At 37.6% G+C, this 22,573-nt stretch overlaps 1 protein-coding gene across 1 annotated transcript in view; it reads left to right on the top strand.

The window, feature by feature from the left end:
* TBCA (tubulin folding cofactor A) overlaps nucleotides 1–12,186 on the top strand; it is a 71,857-nt gene extending 59,671 nt beyond the window's left edge. The window contains exons 3-4 of the mRNA XM_014730798.3: nucleotides 9,700–9,786; nucleotides 11,930–12,186. Coding sequence (XP_014586284.2) covers nucleotides 9,700–9,786; nucleotides 11,930–12,010 — 168 coding nt within the window. The 3' untranslated portion in view covers nucleotides 12,011–12,186. The remainder of the gene's footprint in view (nucleotides 1–9,699; nucleotides 9,787–11,929) is intronic.
* The last annotated feature ends 10,387 nt before the right edge of the window (nucleotides 12,187–22,573 follow it).

Here is a 22,573-nt window from a genome sequence, read left to right on the forward strand (position 1 = left end):
CTATAAATAATATCACAGAGTACTGTTTTATTTCATTTATATACTGATCATCTTTCAATAAAATCACTACTTTATAGGTAAGGATTAACTCTACTGAATCCTGTGTTCTAATTGTTATTTAAAAGTATTTGCCACTTACTGGTTATATCATTGACTACATATGCAGGTGTAAAATGGAAAAAATTTTGTTCAAAAGTCCTTTCTGCACTCAGCCATGTTAAAATCTTTTGTCACAGTGGTCATGGTTTATAACATGATTTCTTAGATTCATAGTCAAGCTAGTACTTATATTCAAAAATACCACCCCATATCTAATTACAGAACAATAAATTTTTCTGTTTGCTGCTGTTGTCAACCTGCAGTGTATACAGTTGTCAGCTGCAATTTTGTTTCAGAGTCTCATGAAACCTTGTAGGCTGGGTCAGTCTGCATGCTTTTCTCACTTTCCTTTTCCCAGCTTAGCTGTTCTGTGGCCACTCATTCATGATTTTTATTGTGTGCAACAGGAGTTGCATTGCCAGAAGCACTGTTGTATGCCTGATTGTCGGTCATGGTTTCTTCACATTTGCTATGCTCCTCATAGGAAATACCAAGGAAGCCGCGTGCTGCTTATTGTGGGTCCTCTACTCTTCTCCCTGTGTGTCCTCCTCTTCCCAGCTGAATGCCCTCCTCGGCCGCTTCTCACTACCTTGGCTCTTCTCTCCCTTGGATCCGTTTTGCTCTGGCTTTCCTAGATCTTTCAGACTGGCCCTATTTTGTAACACACACTTAAGATGCTGACTGTTGGAGCTGGCCCTGTGGCCGAGTGGTTAAGTTTGCGCGCTCTGCTTCGGTGGCCCAGGGTTTTGCCGGTTCGGATCCTGGGCGCAGACATGGCACTGCTCATCAGGCCGTACTGAGGCAGTGTCCCACATAGCACAACCAGAGGTACTCACGACTAGAATGCACAGCTATGTACTGGGGGGTTTTAGGGAGAAGGAAAAAAAAAGGAGAAGAAGATTGGCAAAGATGTTAGCTCAGGTGCCATTCTTTAAAAAAAAAAAAAGATGCTGTCTGTCAGTCCCTACCAAACTTTTTACCTGAAATTGGTTGCCAAAATTGGTCTCTCCTGGACAAGGCCTAATTTGAGTTCTTTTAAAATAAGTAACTAGACAGGAGTTTTAGCATGCTAAGAGGCCAAAATGCCAGTCAGTCAGAGTTGTCTTGCCGTCCTTTTCTTTTCTGGCTAAACGCTGTAACACAACATTCAGATATAGCCTGGATCGATTTTAGCCCTCTGCTTATGCTTTCCCTCTTCTCCTCGCTCTCCTCATCCACACTTAGGGATGACACAGAGGATTTTGCCCTCAACCAGTGAAGATATTCTGATCCTTTTTTTTGAAACCTATCCTGGAGCAGAAATGATTGGCAATAATGACAAACATATGTCTGTTATTTCACCTGAGGCATGATTCATCTCTTATTTTCCAGAAGTAATATTAAAAAACAAACTGGCACAATTTTTCAACCAAGATTTCTCACAAAAACTTTGCAATTGCAGTCATGTGAAATTTGTCTTTTGGAGAAAGATGCACACATTTTTTGTAATTTACTTGAAACATGAGTTAATACCATTTTATTTTTATTTTATTTTTTTGTGAGGAAGATTGACCCTGAGCTAACATCTGTTGCCAATCTTCCTCTTTTTACTTAAGGAAGATTGTCGCTGAGCTAACATCTGTGCCAGTCTTCCTCTATTTTGTATATGGGATGCTGCCACAGCGTGACTTAATGAGCATATGTACGACTGTGCCTGGGATCCAAACCTGAGAACCCCAGGCCACCAAAGCGGAGTGCATGAACTTAACCACTATGCCACTGGGCTGGCCCTGATACTTGTTTTCTTAAAAATGAAAGGGAAGTTTTTTTCACTAAATATATATGTAAAATAATAGGCTTCAGTCTACAAAGAGAAATTTGACCAAGGGTCTCTCACAAGGCTAATTTGGCAAGAAACACCATATTTTTTTAAATGAATAATAAAAATACATTTAAAATAACTTCCAGTGGTACAAGAAAATGTTATTGTGTCTTGGAACATGTGCTCAGGTTTATAAATAGTGTTCTATTTGTACATTTGCTTTTTTGTTTTTCATTATAGATTCGTAGAAAGTTGCAAAAAATGTTTAGGGAGGTCTCATATACTCTTCACCGCTCCTCCTACAATGTTATGTTAGCTTCTTACAGAATTATATTACAATTCCAAGCCATGAAACTGACGTTGTTACACCAAGAGCTTACTTATGTTTCACTAGTTATACATGTCCTCATTTGTGTGTGTATGTGTTTATGTGTATAATTCTACACGATTCTATCACATGTAGCATATGTAACTACCACCACAATCAAGATGGAGAACAATTCATCACAAGACTGCCTTGTGCTCTTTATAGCCCCTATTCTCTCTATACCCTAAACCCTAAATAATTAACACTCTTTCAAGAATGTTGTAAAACGTGGAATGGAATCATACAGTATGTAACCTTTTGAAATTGGCTTTTTCTACTCAGCATAATTCCTTTGAGGCCCGTCAAAGTCACTGAGTGTCAATAGTTGGTTCCTTGTTATTCCTGCATAGACTTCCACAGTAAGGAGGTCCCTCAGTCTCACCAAGGCAGGACGCTTGGGTTGTTTCTAGGTCTTGTTATGAAAAAAGCTCCATGAACATTCATGTACAATTTTTACATGAACATAAATTTTCATTTCTCTGGGATAAGTGCCCAAGCAATTGCTGGGTCGTATTGTACATTTTTTGTTTTAAAAGAAACTGCCAAACTCTTTTCCAGAGTGGCTGTGCCATTTTACATGCCTACCGGTGATGTGTGAATGGTTTGATTTCTCCACATTCTCACCAACATTTGGTGTTACTTCTATTTTTTGTTTTGGCATTTAGCCATCACCTACATGATAGGTGTTTATGATATCTGATTGTGATTTTAATTTGGATTTCTGTAATGGTTAGTAATGTTGAACATCTTCTCATTTGCTTATTTGCCATCTGTATATCCTCTCCAGTGAAATGTTTATTCATGTCTTCTGCCCACTTTCTCACTGGATGCTTTGGTTATTTACTGCTGAGTTTTAAGAGTTCTTTATACATTCTAGATAAATGCTCTTTCTTTGTTGGATATGTGGTTTGCAGATATTTTCTCTGTAATTGTCTTTTTAACCTCTTAACAGGGTCTTTCACTGAGCAGTAGTTTTTGACTTTCAGAACATCTAGTTTATAGCTAATGCTTCCTTTTGTGAATCATACTTTTGGTCTCTAGACTGAGGCCTCTTTGCCTCATCGTAGGTCCTGAAGATTTTTTTTTTTTAATTCTAAAAGTTGTGTGAAGTTTTTTTGTTTTTGTTTTGCTGAGGAAGATTTGCCCTGAGCTAATATGTGTGCCAGTCTTCCTCTAATTTGTATGTGGGTCAGCGCCACAGCATGGCTGCTGACGAGTGGTGTGCGTCTGTGCCCACAACTGAATCTGGGCTGCTGAAGCAGAGTGCACCAAACTTAACCATTAGGCCACAGGGCCGGCCCCAAAGTTGTGTAGTTTTATGCCTGACATTCAAGGCTTTGATCAGTTTTGAGTTAATTTTTATATAGGTTGTGACGTTTAGTTTGAGGTTCAGCTATTTACCTGTGGGTGACCAGTTGCTCCAGCAGCATTTATTAAAAAGGCTATCCTTCCTCCATTGAATTGCTTTTGTACCTTTGTCAAAAAACAGTTGAATACACTTGTGTGGGTCTATTTTGGAGTTCTCTCTTCTGGTCCATTAATCTGTGTCCAGCCCTTTACCAATACCATACTGTCTTGATTACTGTAGCTATATATAGTAAGCATTAACATTGGGAAGAGTGAGTCCTTTCTCTTTCTTCTTTTTTTCCAGAAACTGTTTTAGCTATTCTAATTCCTCTGCTTTTACATAAAATTTTAAAAATAAGCTTGTCTATGTCTATAAAACACCTTGCTAAGATTTTGATGGGAATGGTGTTAAACCTATAGATCAATTTGGGAGAGAATTGACATCTTTATTATGTTGAGTCTTCCAATCAATGAACATGGTAAGTCTCTTCAATTTATTTAGGTCTGACTTCTTTTGTCAGTATTTTGTAATTTTCAACATACAGATCCTTCACACATTTTGTTAGATTTATACCTAAGTATTTCATTTTCTTTGAAGCTATTGTAAATGGTATTGTTTTTAGTTTCAGCTTCCACATACAGTGTTTGTTGTTAGATATAGAATTGTAATTGATTTTTGTGTGTTGATCTTGTAACCTGTGACCTTGCTAAACTTGATTATTAGTTCTGGGAGTTTTTTTTTGCAAATTCCTTCTGATTTTCTATGTAGACAATAATGTCATTTGCACGTATGGACAGTTCTATTTCTTGCAATCTGGATGTCTTTTATTTCTTTTTCTTGCCTTATTGCTCTGGCTAGGACTTACAGTACTATGTTGAATAAGAGTGGTGAGAGTGGATATCCTTACTTTGTTCCCAATCTTAGGAAGATAACATTCAGTCTTTTACAGTTAAGAATAAGGTTAGCTATAGGTTTTTTTGTAGATGGTCTTTTTCAAGTGGAGGGAATTCCCCTCTGTTCCTAGTTTGCTGACTGCTTTTGTCATGACTGGGTGTTGGATTTGTAAATGCTTTTTCTGTGTTACTTGATAAGATCATATGAGTTTTCTTTGGCCTGTTGATATTGTGGATTACATAGGTTAATTTTCAAATATTAAACCAGCCTTGCATACCTGCTTGATCACTTGACCATGATGTATAATTCTTTTCATACATTGCTGTATTTGATTTGCTAATATTTTGTTGAGGGTTTTTGCATCTAAGTTTATGGGAGATAATGGTCTGCAGTTTTCTTATTTTATACTGTCTTTGGTTTTGGTATCAATACTCTTCTCATAAAGTGAATTGGGAAATGTTCCCTCCTCTTTTCTTGGAGGATTTGTGTAAAATTAGTGTTAATGTTTCTTTAAATATTTGATAAAATTGTCCAGTGGGACCATCTGGGCTTGGAGAGTTCTTTTTCAGGAACTTCTTAGTTACAAGTTCAATTTCTTTAATGATTATAGAACTATTAAGGTTATCAGTTGAATTTTGGTGATTCGTAGTTTTCAAGGAATTAGTTCATTTCTTCTAAGTTGTTGAATTAACGAACATAATGAACAATATTATAAAATTGTTCATAGAGTTTCTTTTTCCTCCTTTTATTGGTTTCAAGATCTCTAGTGATATCCTCTATTTTGTTACTGATATTGGGGATTTGTGCCTTCTTAATTTATCTTTGTCAGTCTTAATTAGAGGCTTATCTTTTTTGCCAAAATAATCAGCTCTTTGTTTCACTGATTTTTCTCTATTGTTTTTCTGTTTTTAATTTCATTGATTTCTGATCTTATTTTTAATTTCATTCCTTCTACTTATTTTAGGCTTTTTTTGCTGTTCTTTTTCTAGTTCTTGAAGTAATAACTTAGATTTTTAATTTGAGATCTTTCCTCTTTCCTAATGTTAACATTTAGTGCTATAAATTTCCCTCTTAACACTCTTAGCTGAAACCCATGAAATTTGATGAGTTGTATTTTCATTTATCTATATATTTCTGGTTTCTTTTGAGACTTTCTTGTTGACCTATGGGTTATTTGGAAGTATGTTGCTTAATTTCTAACTGTTTGAAGATTTTCCTGCTCTCTTTCTGTCACTGATTTCTAATTTTATTCCAATATAGGCAGATATATACTGTGTTTTTTAAATTTGTTGAGATTTTTGTCTGTTTTGTTTTTGTTGTTGTTTGACCCAGGATATTATGTATTGGTGTGAATGTTTCATGGGTGCTTGAAATGTATTTGTATTTTTCCTTTTTAGGTAGAGTGTAATATAAAAGCCAATTAGAGATTGTTGTGTGATGGTGTTGTTCAGTTCTTTTGTATTTTTGCTGATTTTTTTTGTCTAGTGCATCTGTCAGTTGCTAAGAGTGGGGTATTGAAATCCTCACCTCTATTTGTGGATGTGTTTGTCCCTCCTTTTAGATTTATCAGTTCTTGTTTTTGTATTTAATGTTTGCATGATATGTCTTTTTCCATCCTTTCATTTTCAATCTATCTGTTTCATTACATTCGAAGTGAGTTTCTTGTAGACAATAAATAGTTGGGTCCCATCTGTAATTCTCTGTTTTTTTGCTGGTGAATTTAGACCATTTGTATTTAAAGTAATTATTGTTATGTTAGGTCTTTGACTCATGGAATTCTTCTTACATCCTTAACCATTCAGCAATAACCACAACACATAAGTCAAATGAATTTCTTTCTTTCTTTCTTCCTCTCCCTCTCCTCTCCTTTCCCCTCCCTTTCTTCATTCCTTTTTTTTTTTTATTCATGGCAGGTGCCTGGGTCCTAAGGGTAGAATTTTCCAAAAGTGAGCATTCCAACAGGCCCATGAGGAACCTCCAAGGCTTCCTAAGACCTAGACTCAGGTCTCAAGTCTCAGAATGCCACTTCTACCACATTCCATTGGTCACACAGGGCCAACCCAAATCCAGTATAGGAGGTGACTGCGCAAGGGCCAGGAATACCAGGAGGTGCAGATCATTGGGTGCCGTCTTTGAGACTGGCTACCACTACCGCTAATTCATATGCTCAAGTTAAAATCAGAGTCACAGACTAATTCAGACCCTGTCAACTAGCTCATCACTCTGAGATTCAACTTTGTCATTTGTAAATTGAGGTCATCTAGTGGATTAGATTTCCACTTAGGTCTCTACTGACTCTGTCATTCTCCATCTGTTTCTCAGTTAGTATCTTTATATCTTTTTTTTCCCCAGCTTGATTGAGGTGTATAGCTAACATTTAAAATTGTATATATTTAAGATGTGTAACTTGATGATTTGATATATGTGTATGTCGTGATTTTTTTTTTTTTTTGGTCAAACGGATTTCTTGGCATGTTAACATGGTACCATTTTACCACCATGTAAAAGGAAAGATTTAACCATTGTTCCAGTAATCTCTGGACTTCTCTAGAGCTCAGTTTGGCAAACTAATGCAGTTACCGTTGGTTCCAGAAGCAGCCAGTATCCAGTATTAGAGTGTCTGTAGATTATTATAGGTATAGCCAGCCCTGGGTGAATGATCTGGATGATTAAAGAAGCCTGAAACTTTAACCCAATTGAGCAATAGCAAAAGAACTTGACATTGGGCAAGTTATTGCACAGAACTCTTCTTTCTAAAAAAATGAAGATCTGCCAATTAGGGCCTTTTCTTTCTAATTTATATACTTTTGATTATAAAGGAAATTGATCAGATTTTAGTTCAGTAGTTTATTCATTGTTATAATCTGACCCTTTCTAAGCCTCTCCCAACTTCTATTTTACCTGAATAACTTCCTCCAAAAAATCATCACTTGTTTTAAAAATAATAAGACATGAGTAGGACTGCATCCTCTTGTGTTCCCCTAGGGTTCCTTGTACCTCCCAATCTGTGCCAAGATCCTGACTTAACCTGAGTCTTGTCATAGTCAGCATTAGAATAAACTGACAGTTTATTCAGATATTTTAAACAGAGACACCTTTCATTTGAGTGACTCCCTCCCAAGGGGAACACTTCAAAAGATAATACTCATTTAGTTTAGTTCAAGTATTTTGAGAGGTGTCTTTCCTATATAATCACATCTTATATACTACCTTTTTAAATTATTCCTGACGCTTGTAACCCATTGTTACAAGGTAAAGTCTATGATTTATGGCCTGGATAGAGATATGGTTTATGGATTTCAAATCACAGTCATCACTGTACTGTATGCCTTTGGCTCCCCACGGCATGGTCTTCTTGCAGCAGTGTCAAATGTTTATGTTCATGTTGATGCTCCTATACTGGACTGGAGGATGGAGACCTTTCCTTTTTCATCTTTGTATTCCCTGAACTTGGCATCCTGCAGATACGTGGTACGCTGATTGAGTGAATTGGGGCTGGTGTATAGGAGAAGCTGAGCTTGGCCCTACTTAAGTTAAAGTTCCATTTTGATAGACTAATTGGGGATTTTTGCTCTGTAATAGTGGATAGAATAATAATGAATACAAATTATTTTGGACAGCACTGTGTAAAGTTCATTTCAGTGACAATACTAAAGCATTCAAAAAATTTTTTACAAGTATGTGTTTTGGCCTACCATTTATTTAACCTAATTCTTTGTATTCATTTTACCTTGCTTAACTCCTGTAAGCTATTCTCAAGAGAAGTTCATAGGGGAGGAAACATGAATTGCTTACCCAACGAGATTTGCCTGTCACTGATATTTCACATGTATTCAAACTAACCAGATACACAAAAATAATTTAGTTACAGTGATTAAATATCTAGGCATAGTATGATTAGCTGTGAGGTAAAGGTATGATACTGTGTTCGAAATTTTCAACCTGTGCCTTATTAATAAAAGAATTCAAGTTCAGCAGTAGATTTCATCTGAGAAAATAGATGCAGATAGAGAGCATCCTTGTATATTATAATTCTGATTTTTGTTTACATTGTGAGTTAGGACAAAACTGTTGGGGAAAGGAGGGACGTACTGGGACTTACTGGTTTCTATTAAAATATAGTGTCGTTATCATTAAATTGTCTTTCCTTTTTATTTTGTATGAACTAGGTAATAAAGATCCTTAGTAAAACTTCAGATTTTGTGCCCATTTAACCAAAAGTATTTGGCCAAACATTATTTTTTGGAAATATGTGTTTAAATGATCTCTGTGTCTCTTTCTGGAAATACAGCTTTCTAGCACCTTAGGAGAAAGACTTATTTGTGTTCCACATCTGACACGAACTTATTTGCCCTCTTAGTGATTAGGTTTCCCAGTCGTTGATTTTATTTTTTTTCTTCTTTTATGATTTGATATGTTACAGTCCAGCTTGAATGATGGATTTTAAGTCCAGAAGTATCCTCCAGAATAAATATTCCTGTGTTTAATTCTGTAGTGTCTGTCTCCAGGAGAAATAGTCAGAAGTAGAAGTTCAGATTCAGAGGGGTGCCAGGTTGGTAATTTGGCTCAAACTGCATGGGGAGAATAATCTGTCTCCTAAAATGAAGCACAAGGATAAGTAATAACTTTTTATGCATGATAAGCATCAAAAATATGAACCTGCTGGTCCTTGCTTTTCATTTTTCTTTACCTCTGTCTTTCAGTGAGAACCTCCTGCAGTGTGCACACGATGTGATCAATAACTCAATAACTTTCTTCATGCAGTAATTATCTCCTTGTGATATTATCTGAACACTGTTTTTCTTTATTACTCAAAAGATGCAGGAGATATTTATATAACCAGCTGATCCCATTTTGGATAAAGGTGCTTTGTGACAGCAGGAGAAATAGTTTATTTTAAATAGCCTTTTTAAATAAATGCTCTATGAAAAGCTTTTCCAGTTAATTTTCACTTAGCATGAGAAAATGATTACCAAAAAGGTTTAGATCTAAAACTTGTACTTTGTATATTTTACAGTACCATAGTTATTCTTTCTAACTTCCAATAAAGACAGTTTAAATTAAAATATTGAACCATTTACCATAACCATAATTTTTTTGTGATTCCTCTGAATCATTTTAGATACTTAGAGAGGTGTGAGCTGAGTTGTTCTGCCATCTCTGCATGTCTCACAGAGGTTCTTGTTGCAGGCAGAGATCCTGCAGGAGTCCCGGATGATGATCCCAGATTGCCAGCGCAGGCTGGAAGCTGCCTATGCCGATCTTCTGCAGTTAATAGTAAGTGAATACTTCCCTGTCTTACATTTCAAAATTTTTCAGTCTAATACATGGAAGACCAAAATTTTAAATATTTCACACTGAAAACTAGTTGGTGATGTATTTTGTTCACTTACTCTGTGTAGCAGTATATTTTTAAATAATTAATGGAGTTTAAATTGTGTGTTAAGTTATGCCCTCCAGTAAAAGTACTGTGTCTAGCATGTTTATTCTATTTATTTAAACTTAATTAAATGTATTTGAGTTACCATGGTAGGTATTCACAGTACTAATATTGTCCAGTAATATCTTGAATTATTTGGTTCTCATACATAAAGATCTTTTTTGACACCTTGAAGGTGAGTAGACTGTTTGAAATTTTAAAATATCCAAATTTTCAAATGAATTTGGGCCTGTATAAAAATAATCTAGGATTCTTTCAGGTTCAAACCTAAATCAATTTAGAAGGAAAAAACCCCTGTAATATAGACAGTCCTCTCATGTTAACTTGGAGCTGGATAACACTGTTATCATACTTGGTATTCTAAATGCCTTGTGATACAGTGGCAGAATCATTTTTACAAAGGATTCTAAGAATAATTAAAAGTCATCTTATTTCTTTTTTAATAGAGATAAAAGCATAATACAATGTATAAGCAAGTTGTTATTGCTGTTTGATGATAATTTGAATTTTTTTTGAATAATTTGATGAATTCTAACATTTCCTTTACTAATCTCATTTATGTTTCTATTCCTTAAGCTAATATTATTAACTACATAGCTATCTCCTGATTTGTGGTTGTTTCCTGTATAACAAAAATAATGTGAGACCTTTTCAGGATATTTGTGTGTATTCTTTGAAAGAGAATGAGATTTGTTTTCCCACCAAAATAATATTAGGACTAAATCCTAATAGAAAAAAAGAAAAGAGAGAAATGTTCACATTTTACTTTAATTTTGACACAGAACTCCATATTTATCTATAGGAACCTTTTAAAGGCAGGATAACTCTCCTAAACAGCCAAAATGAAGCTATGGTTTTGAAATAAAAGATAGATCAAAGCAGGAACTAATTACTCTATTAAAATGCTACCTGAGACAGAAGCATCATTTGTATTTCCTGACAATTTAAATGCTTTTTTCTTTCATGAATCTAATAGCTAAGAAAGTAATAGAAATGCTTGGGGGAAGAAAATGTCTTCGGATGGTATATTTGTGTGTGAAGGTGTATTCAGCAATATCTCTACCCTCAAAGTATTTATATTTACGGAGAGAAAACAAAGACACATTTAGGTGTAATGTAGAAGTGTAAGAAATTCTTGCCTATAGTCTGAGTTAAGCAAATTCTCGGTCTTTTTGCCTTAAATTTTCATATTAAATGCACACACACTTTATTCCTCTGCTCTGTAACTGTTTGTACATCTCCATCTTCTATTGACCTAACATGAATTCCTGACCTTAGCTTTATTTATTTATTGAAAATCAAACAAAATTTCCTGTGTACAACTTAGATGATACTATTTCACTTATCTGTTACCATTACAATATATTAATAAAAGTTTTCTGTTTAAAAGTATCAAGGAAAAACTCAATCTTTAAACATTAGAAAACGAAAGATGTTGGTATTTTGTTTCTGTTAGTAGGGTAAGTAATACTCATTAACAAGCAGATAGTTCACTTTTCTAATTAAAGATTGTACCTAACTCCGGGGTGACACCAGTAGTCTTCTGTGTCATTGTGAGTAGTTGAAGGGTTATCATATTTGTAACACATTAGGAAACCATGATTTTTTTACTTCCAGTTCATTATTAATAATAATCCTTTTTGTATGGTGATGTGTTGACAAAATGAAAATAAATTTTTTTAATATTTTGAGATTTTTATTTAATTATTTAATGCCAGTAGCTTTACATGACCATGTTTTTCACTAACTATATGAGAATATACAGTAATACAAAACCAAACCCGTTATTTCCTCCCTTACTTGTAAAGAAAGAACAGAACTGTGGAAAATCCATGGAATTTTACTATAGTTAGATGAGGCTTGGGATCCTTTTTCTTTAAATTTTTAAGCTGTTTACATTTGATAGTTTTTAATATTTAAGTAAATAAAGTACTGAAGTTTGAGAAGGATAAACCTAATTTTTATTATATTTCATTTCAGGAGAGTGAAAAAGACTTGGAAGAAGCTGAGGAATATAAGGAAGCACGTTTAGTACTGGATTCAGTGAAGTTAGAAGCCTGAAGTTTTTCTGTACAGGGTGTTTTTTGCATTAAATTTCGAGGTCCATTCCACAATTCATTGTTTTTGACCACTGCTGTGTGTTCAAGTAGTATGAGAATGTGATTCTTTTTATGCAGTTGCATTCGTTTTTCTTTTCCTAATTTAAGGTGTCAAATAAATGAGTTCATCTAATAAAATTGTTTCTTTCATACTTTACAAAATATTTTTAATTAACCTTTTGTCATTAACTCATAGACGTTTTTGACAGCGAATTAGAACCTGTCAGGCTCTATTTGAAGTCTAGATATTTTGCTTCATATGGATTGGTTAAAAATAGGATGCATTTTTTTTTAAGATAAAAATCCAAATTTTGAGCAGTTTATTCTAAATAGGGTAGAACTCCCTGATAAGAAAAGAACCTCTCTGTGGACAAGTCCTCGCATATTTATCCCTTTGCAGTGAAAGTCTGACATTTCCATTACTGTAAACTGATGGGGAACACTTAAGTCTTTTTCCAGAAAGACAGATTCATACAGAAAACACCAACCGTTTAGATCTTCAAATAAGATTCTCATAAACAATAAAGAATTGAATTGTATTTTAAAGGAATAATGGCTGTTGCTGGTGGTATGCTGGGAAATGACAACTCATTTTTTTCTTCTATTTCTAGAAAATGTATATAAGCCTTTTATATCGCCAGCCTAACATGAGCAGTGGTCTAATGAACCCAAATAGTAATAATAGCATTTAATCTTTAAAACTTAGAATTGAAAAAATAAGAAAAGTTGAATTTGTGCTGCTATAAGATAGATACTTGTAGTGTAGTTAGTCTGATTTTGGTGGTTGCAAATAATCACTAGAAACAGTAACATTTACTGAATCTGTAAAAAAGATCAGAGAAGAGAAAAATAATACTATTCTTTTCTAATATTATTTTCAAAGGCTACTCTGTTGTTTTAAAGCACAGAATGTATCATTTATAAAATAAAATATTTATACATGTAGAAGATCACTTCATCAGAGAATAACATACATCAGAATCATTTCTGAATTGAAATGGCATCATCTTAAAACGTATTACCTGCCGTTTTAAAAGTATTTAAGCTGGGAGTGGGGAAGAGTGAGGAAATGAAAACCAGAGTTACACTGTAAAATTTTATGCTAAAGCTCAATATTAGAGATTGATTACCAGGAGAATTGAAACTACATTATTTTGTGGTTGATATTAAGCACCAGAACAGGTTGGCTTCATTTTTGAGGGGGTAAGGGGGGTATATTTAGTTTTCCAAATAGGATATCGTGTAAAGAAAGTATTTTACTGCTTTTTTTGAATGTATATCTCATTTAAACTTTCGGCCAAATACGTAACTATCATATATACTCATAGCAAATGGTTTCCTGACCAATTAAAGCTTGAAGAGAACATAACATCAAAAAAAAAAAAGCAAGGATGTATTGAAGGGGAACTTTTGCAGCCAGGATCCAAATCTTGGTTGCTGAAAAAATTTTCATGCCAAAGAGCCTAGGAAAGGAGAAATCAACAATAAGGTAGATGAATAGAGAATTCCTATCTCAACTATAGATTTCTTGCTGGATCTCTCTCCAGGTATTGATGAGAAGAAGCCAGCTGCTTAACATTCTCTGAAGGCTTATTCCTGGGAATTTTTGACACCTTCGACTTGTTTTCATGGCCATCAAGAGGCACATTAGGAACAGGTTATTTTTTTTTTGCTGAGAAAGACATGCCCTGAGCTAACATCTATGCCAGTCTTCCTCTATTTTTTAGTATGTGGGATGCCAGCACAGCATGGCCACTAACAGAGCAGTGTAGGTCCACACCTGGGGATCAAACCTGGGCGTCCAAAGCACAGTGCACTGAACTTAACTGCTAGGCCACTGGGGCTGGCCCCCATTAGGAACAGCTGTAAACAATTCAACATTAACTTGTTGTTAAGCTTTCATTTAGACTCTTACATCTGTGTAACAGGTAGGAATTCCTGAAAGTAATGTGGCCTTTTTCTGCCTGCCAACACCTGACCCCAATCGACATATAGCAGTTGCTCAGTAAACATGTAGAATGAGTGAAAAGCACAAACATCTCTAATCTCTGGAGTGAGAGAGAGAATGCTGTGAGGATTCCGTCACATCACACATTAATATGGGGCTTTTCAAACTGTTGTGACCACAAACGCAATGAGAAACACATTTTCCTTTGTGACCCAGTACACACATATGGGGTCTATAGAGACGTGAAACAGTAAGTATGCTTAATATGGACAATTCCTCAGATGTTTCCTGTTCTTCACTTTTTGGGTAGTGATCATGACCACCTGCTATTGGATTGTGAACAACATTACCCTGATACAATAATACAAAATGATTCTACTTAGAAAAATTCTCTTTCTTCCTCTCTTTCTATATGTGTGTGTATATGTATCAGCTTCTTAGGTCCCTGAGCAGTTGTCTCAGGGTATGGGGCATCATGGGCACAAGTGATCATTTACATTTGTTAGACCTTGCACAGACTAATCACTGGCTCCCATAGAGTAGAGGCCAAACAAAGACAAGCGACAGCATCAAGTGGTAAACCTAACTTTTATATATTCTGTACAGCAAAGAGCACATCATTTCTAAATAAGAATGTGCATAGGATGAAGAAATAGAGACATCATGTGTGGAATGAGTAAAGTGAGCAAATCCAGGCTGGTTTTAGGGCCCTTGAGAGCATTCCCAAGTTGTAGCCTTTTCACTTGGACATTCTTGGCTAATGGGGATTCAGTCCTGGTAAGTCAGAGTCCTCACCCAGAGTTGAGCACAGGAGCTCTCTGGCCGGGCTTTGGGGACATTTACACTTTGCATGAAGTTGTCCCTCATTTACCCTATTTTGTACCATGTGGGTAAGTCATGGAACTTGTGGGGAGGGAAAAAAAAGCACACTGCTAAAATAAACACGTTTATTTTGTGAGTAATGAAAGCTGGTGAAAACATTGTAATGTTCATTTAACATTTCTCTATTTTCTGGTGAAGACCATTCAGAGCCTAATACTTAAAAATTATCTTATGTCTCTACCTGCCCACTGATCCCTTCCAAATTGAGCAGCCAAACCTGGTTAATCTAAATTACTTTGCAAACTTCATTACATGACTTGGCTTTTTAAAAATTCTATCAAATTTAATAAGGACATATCCTACAGCTGGTTATCATTTAAATCTTATTATTTGGTCGTTTAGACAAAAAGGACAGATGAATCCTTTCTTTGATGGTAAGTTAAGGCCTTTAAATCTCAGAGTACGCCTGACATGGGTGTGAGCAAGAGCTGTGAAGCATTGGCATTACAGGGTCATCAGATCATTTAGTGCTTGAGACCCTTTTGAGTGCTTTAGCTGAAAAGACATTGAGTGGTTTAGAAATGGTGCACTATGAAACAAGTTATAAGTATTAGTGTACTTGAGATTTTCAAGAGTGCTTCATAAAAATCTACACTGCGCTCCACTCATTGCCCTTAGGAGAGGTATGTGTTCGTGTGTTAGACTGTCGCACAGAAAGTGTAGTTAATTACGTTCTAGTACGTCTGCACCTTCTATTTGCTTTGTGCCTTCTATTGACTGCTGGATGGTTGATAAGGTGCTTTCAAAGTCTTGGGAGAACTATATGTCACAAGACGTTAATATGTTTAATGCACAAAGAGGCCTTTCAAACTAATAAGAGAAAAATTCCCAGTATTAAAAAATAGACAAAGGATAGAAACACATAGTTCACAAAAGAAATGCAAATGGATAGTTTTTTTTAATGTTTCACTTTAGTAGTAATCAAATTCAAATTTAAAGAACAATGAAGCAAAATTTTTAAAGATGAATATTTGTTGGCTTCATGTGAAGTACTAGCCAATGAGGTAGATAAAAGGATGAAATGAGAAGTAAATATTGGAAAAGAGGTATCATCTTCATTATATGCAGTTGATAAGATATGTACCAGTAGAAAACGAGAGTCATCTGTAAAATAATTAGAAGCAATGAGGAAATTAAAGTAGGTAACTGAAAAATATATAGAATTGTTAGGGGTTGAATTATGCCCCCCAAAAAAGCTATGTTGAAATCCTAACCCCCAGTACCTTATTTGGAAATAGGGTCCTTGCAGACATCCTTAGTTGAGATGAGGTCATACCAGAGTAGGGTGGGCCCTTAATCTAATAATGTGACTGACGTCCTGATAAGACAACTGGAGACACAGGGAGAAGGCCATGTGACAGCGGGCAGAGATTGAGTCAAGCAGCTGCAAGCTAAGGAATGTCCAGGGGACACCAGAAGCTGCGAGAAAGGCGGGCAGATCCTGCCTTCGATCCCTTGAGAGAGCCCGGCTCTGCTGACACCTGACCTCAGACTTCCAGCCTCCAGAACTGAGAGACAATACATTTCTCTTAGGCCACCCAGTTTGTGGCACATTATTACAGCAGTCCTAAAAAACTAATACATAGAAAAGCAAAAGCTTTTCTATATGCCAGCAAAAACCAAATATATTGGCAGAATAAATGCCTACTGAGAGTCTGAGGAGACAACATTTTAAAAGATGGTTGATGCTACATGCAGAAAGTTAACATTGTCAATATGGTGTCTCTCCATGTCAATCTGTAAATTCAATGAAAGAAAATACAATGGGGTTTGAGGAGAGGAGGGGAATTTTAGGAAATGATTCTAAAATCCAATTAAAAAAAATTTATACAGGCAAGAATAGTTGGGAGGGGCTATGAAAAAGAAGTGATGGAGGAAACTAGCTCTGCTCACTATTAAAACGTCGTCAAGGTACAGTAATTAAACGTGTGGTAAAAGAATAGAAGATCACAGAGAACAGAGGCCAGAAGCAGGCCCGAATACGTATATGGGAATTTAGTCCATGAAAAAGGGAAGGGTATTTCAGACCCCTGGGGGAGAGATGGATCATTCAATAAATCATATTGGGATAACTCGCTAACCATTGGGGGGAAGAATAAAGCTGGATCGCTATTTGACCTCTCACCCCAAAATAAATGTCAACTGAGTCAAAAATCTCACTATAAAAAGGGGGAAAAAACTAGAAGAAAACATTGGTGAAACTAATAGGTTAACAAAGAATTTTAAATTGATACTATGCAGTGAAACATAGGGAAATAGGAAATCTAACACACTGTTGGTGAGAATATTTTAAAGATGGCAACTCTCCACGAATTAGTATTTAATGTATGCCACAATTATCGGAATTATAGAGGTGGAGAAAAATAAATGGTAAGACTATCCAAGGGAATCTTGAAAATGGAGGATTGGTAAGGGGGAGGGGAGATGAATGTAGGAGGGCCGTGGGATGCTGAAACCCAAAACTGCTGCACTTGAAGCGGGGAAACCAGCGTGAGGTTAAACTGCCAGGCAGCGGGATGGACTCGAGAACCCAAACCAGCCCGAAGTGTGTATCAGTACACAAGCACCTGACAGAGGCAGCACCCCAAGTTAGTGGTAAAAGGGTGGATAACAAATCAACGGAATTAGGAAAGTCTGTTACCTCCTGAGAAATAAAAATAGATTTGGATCTCATCCCACACCACAAAATAAGGTTTAAATAGATTAAAGAATTAAATTTATGCAACAAGTATTTCTTGAGCCTCTGCTCTCAGCCAAGCACTCTTCTGGAGCTGGAATGCGATGGTCGGCAAGACAGACAAAGGTCTGTGCTCTCAAGGAGCTTACGGCTCACGGAGATTGACAATAAATAAAGAAGAAAATAGCAGTATAATATGCTCTGTGCATACAATTAATATAAAGTGATGTAACAGAGAACGACTAGGTGATCAGGGAAGGGCTTCCTGAAGTGGTGACATTTAAGCTGAGCTCTGAATCGGAAACTCGACCCAGAGAAGTGCATTCCAAGTGGAAAGAACAGCTAGTGTGAAGCCCAAGACAAGACGGTGCCAGGTGAATTCTGAGAAAAGAACAAGTGGGGCAGAAGCCAAGTGAGTGATGGGGAAAGTACTGGAAGAATTTGTAGGGCTTTGTCAGCCAAGGAGAGAAATCAAGGTTTTATTCTAATTCGAGTCCACAAAGTTTTTTTTTTTTTTTTTTAAAGATTTTATTATTTCCTTTTTCTCCCCAAAGCCCCCCGTACATAGTTGTATATTCTTCGTTGTGGGTTCTTCTAGTTGTGGCATGTGGGACGCTGCCTCAGCGTGGTCTGATGGGCAGTGCCATGTCCGCGCCCAGGATTCGAACCAACGAAACACTGGGCTGCCTGCAGCGGAGCGCGCGAACTTAACCACTCGGCCACGGGGCCAGCCCCGAGTCCACAAAGATTTTAAGCCAGGGAGTGACATGATTTAATCAGCATTGTTTAAAGACCTGGTTGCTCTGTGGAGACTGAGTCGTAGGAAGCAAAAGTGAAACCAAGATAGGCTGCTAGAATAGTAGAGAGTTAAATGTAAAAACCAAAAGCAGGAAAAACCAAAAGTATTTTAGTTAATATTTAATCTCTGAGTGGAAAGTGAGTGTCTAAGCATACAAAGAAGATTAATAGACTTTGCTAAACAAAACATTAATATGTCTGTTTTTCAAAATAAAACTGAATTACATGACAAACATCAAACTGGGATAGGAGGTCAATGATTTTAGTCGAAGTTTATGTTTTTAATATATAAAAAAAGATGGGGAGACTTCCAGTTTCCAGTTCTGCACGTAAGGAGCTTGGAAGTCGCCACTTCATCCTCGCAACAAGTAAAAAGCTGAACAGACTGAAAAATCAACAACTCCAGGCTCTGTAAGAGACGGGAGGTAACAGGGTACTCTGTGGCCCTGAGCCTGGAGAGACAGGCGAATACAAGTTGTCACGGCTTACCAAAGCAGAGACACAGAAGAAAATGCCCTGGGAACCACTGTCAGCTTAGGAAAAGTGGAACTGTGATTGACAAATTGCTGGAGGCTCAGTGTGGACAACTCTGAGAGTTGAAAACTCCAGGGGGACTCAGTCATGAGGGGGCCCCCACAATTTTGTGAGTTTTAACCCCAGGAGCTCAAGCAGGTTCTCACAGTAAATATTGGAGAAACATTCTCTGTGCTCCTGGCAGGAGGAAGAGAAAGGAACCACTTGAAATACTCCAAAACACTCCGTTCTTAACAAGGTTGGCCCTCAAGAGAAACTGGTTAGCCAGAGCCTAAGTTGCTGGAGTATTATCAGAGCCTAACTGACCTGGAAGAGAAAAACCCAACTCATCAGCTCCAGCCTCCTATCCCACCTAAGGGGCGAGAAAAAACCCTGAGAAACATTTGAGCTCCCGGTCCAGAGGCGCAGGCTCACTAGGAGACTGAGACCTAATCCCAGGACTACAGAATGCTTCCCCTCCCCCATCCCACCACATTACTGAAAGCTATGTACAGCAGTTCCTTTTACCAGGTACGTCCTGTCCAGCTAGCAAGAAAAATTACATGGCATACCAAAAGGCAAAAAACAAAATTTGAAGAGGCAGAGCAAGCATCAGAACCACACATGGCAGAAATGTTGGAATGATCAGACCTGAAATTTAGAACAACCATGATTAATATGCTAAGGGTTCTAACAGATAAAGGAGACAGCACGCAAGAACAGGCTGGCAATGGAAGCGGAGAGATGGAAATCCTAAGGAAAAACCAGAAAGAAATGCTGGAAATCAAAACTCTGTGACAGAAGTGAAGAATGCCTTTGAGGTTTATTAGTAGACTGGATGTGGCTGAGGAAAGAATCTCTGAGCCTGACAACATCTCAACAGAAACCTCCAAAACTGAAAAGCAAAGAGAACAAATATTGAATACAGTTATGCATTGCTTAACAATGGAGATAAGTTCTGAGAGATGCATTGTTAGGTGATTTTGTTGTTGTGCAAACATCATAGAGTGTACTTACACAATCCTAGATGGCACAGCCTACTGCACACCTAGGCTATGTGGTGCTAATCTTATGGGACCACCATCATATACCTTGTTGACTGAAACATCATTATGTAGTGCATGACCGTAAAACAGAACAGAATATCCAAGGACTGTGGGACAACTACGAAAGGTGTAACATGCATAATGGAACTACCAGAAGGAGAAGAAAGAGAGAAAGAACAGAAGAAATATTAGAAACAATGACTAAGAATTTCCCCAAATTAATGTCAGACACCAAACACAGATCCAGGAAGCTGAGAGACTACCAAGCAAAATAAATGCCAAAAACCTACACCCAAGCGTATCATTTTCAAACTACAGAAAATCAAAGATAAATAAAAAATCCTGAAAGAAGCCAGAGGAAAAGAGCATCTTACCTCTTTGAGGAACAAAGATAAGAATTCCAACTGATTTCTCCGCAGAAGCCATGCAAGAAAGAAGAGAATGGAGTGAAATATTTAAAGTGTTGAGAGAGACAAAAAAACACCAAAGTAGAATTCTGTATGCTATGAAATTATCCTTCAAAAGTGAGGTAAAAGTAAAGACTTTCTCAGACAAACAAGAATTGAGAGAATTTATTGCCAGTAGACCTGCCTTGCAAGAAATGTTAAAAGAAGTTCTTTAGAGAGAAGGAAGATAATGAAGGTTACAAACTCAGATCTACGTAAAGAAAGGAAGAGCATTGAAGAAGGAATAAATGAAAGTAAAATTAAAACTTTTATTTTTTAAATTTAAATCACTATTAATGCATATTTGGTGTCCCTTCCTGCAGGAGAATTGTACACCCCCATCTTCTTGAAGTCAGGTGTGGCCATATGAGTTACTTTGGCCAATGAAATATGGGCAGAGATAACAGGAGTCACCTCCGGACAGAAGCTTTAAGAACTAGCACGTAGTTCACCATGATCTCTCATCCCCCTGGGTGATGACTGGCGATGTCCCACAAGGAGCCTGCTCCATCAGCATGGGCCCCTAGAGCTACATGCTACAGCACACAGCAGAGTGATGGACACACAACATGAGTGAGAAATAAACTCTTGTTGTTCAAAGCTCCTGAGATTTTTGGAGTTGTTTGTTACTGAAGCACAACCTAGCTTATCTTGACTGATACGTCCTACTTTATCCAGCTCTAAAGAACAAGGTTGGCTTGTCCTTAAGCTTTATTTATTACAAACATTTTCTCTTGGATTGTGCATGTTGTCACCAAAGATGTCAACTGCCACAAATATGCACTATTTGGCACCCCATCACGCCCAGAAGAGATGGACAAGTCTGTGTCCTTGTAGCACTAGGAAAATTCCTGAGGTTCACCACGATGAGACCTTTGGACCCCATGTCCACACTTAGACCTACTCCCGTGGCTGGAGTGATGCCACATACTGGTTAGCCTGGGCTGAGGTTACTGCTGGTTCCTGAGCCAGTCACTGTGGATAAAAGGGTGAGATACACTGAGAGCTAAGCCTTCAAAGAGCACCCCTGAATCCAGCTGAGCAAGGACCAAATAAATCTTACGGTTAGGAAAGCCAGAGCTGGGTTCCCCAAAGTAAACAGGAGCTGCTGGCAGAAGAGGCAAGTGAAAGCTAGGTTAACAACTAGCAAATATCCCACAAACAAAGAGCCGGTCTTCCAAGGTGCTGGTCCGGACAGAGCATGCACGACTTGTGAACCATTAAGGGCCAGCCTGCTGGTTCCAACGACAGTCATGAGTCAAACCGAGTTTTCAGTTGCCAGCAATAATACCCAATTATGGCTGAAAAAATATAGGGGGAAAAGGAGTTTTTAAAAAAGATATTGGGGAGTGACATCAGCAAAATGGCAGAGTAAGGAACTCCAAAAGTCACTCCTCCATAAGAACAATGAAAAAACTGGTAAACACTGTCAGAATTTACTTTTTTTGAAAGTCTGGAAATTATCCAAAACTTTGCAGCAGCCAAGAAAAAACTGGCTGCGTCTGTCTGAGAACAGTGACCTTTGCGGCATTTTGATTCCCCTCAGTCCCATCCTCTGCTCCCCAGCTCATTAGTAGCTGGAAAATAACAGCCCACATTCCTGGTACTGGTACCAGCGCCAGAGGGAACAGACCGACTCCGTTCACACAGAATTTTAATGATTTCTTTTGAACTATCTGGCGGCTCCTTGAAGACCAGCTCAAAAGGGCTGCCTTCATCTCTTCCCCCTCAGAACCCTCCAGCGGCTGAAGCAGCATTTGTGATGGCCCGGGGCATGAGGGAACTTTGGGGGTGATGTATAAACTCACCATCCTGATCGTGGTCATGCGTTCACAGGTTTATAGACATGGCAACATTATAGAATTTTACACTTAAATATGTGCTGTTTACTGTATGGCGATTGTACTTCATAAAGCTGTTTTAAAAAAAAAAGAGAATTTGGGAAGCTCACCAAGTCACTGGGAGGCCTGGAGACCAGGCTCAGGGTTTGCAGCCAGAGCAATCCCCAAATCACGCTGCAGAACGTTCCTGTAGGGACACCACAGCCGTTACTAAAGCTGTCTACACGGCTGCCCCCGGACACTGGACGCAGCCAGGTGCCTCTGTGCCATGGCTGTCCTGGGAGCTCAGTCTGGCTGCCACCACCACCAGCACCAGAGAGAGCGGGCCTCCCCCTCCTCGCTCAGCAGCCCCAGCCCCCGCTTCCAAGTCTAGG

This window comes from Equus caballus, chromosome 14, assembly GCF_041296265.1.
Source record: "Equus caballus isolate H_3958 breed thoroughbred chromosome 14, TB-T2T, whole genome shotgun sequence".
NCBI classification, from domain to species: domain Eukaryota; kingdom Metazoa; phylum Chordata; class Mammalia; order Perissodactyla; family Equidae; genus Equus; species Equus caballus.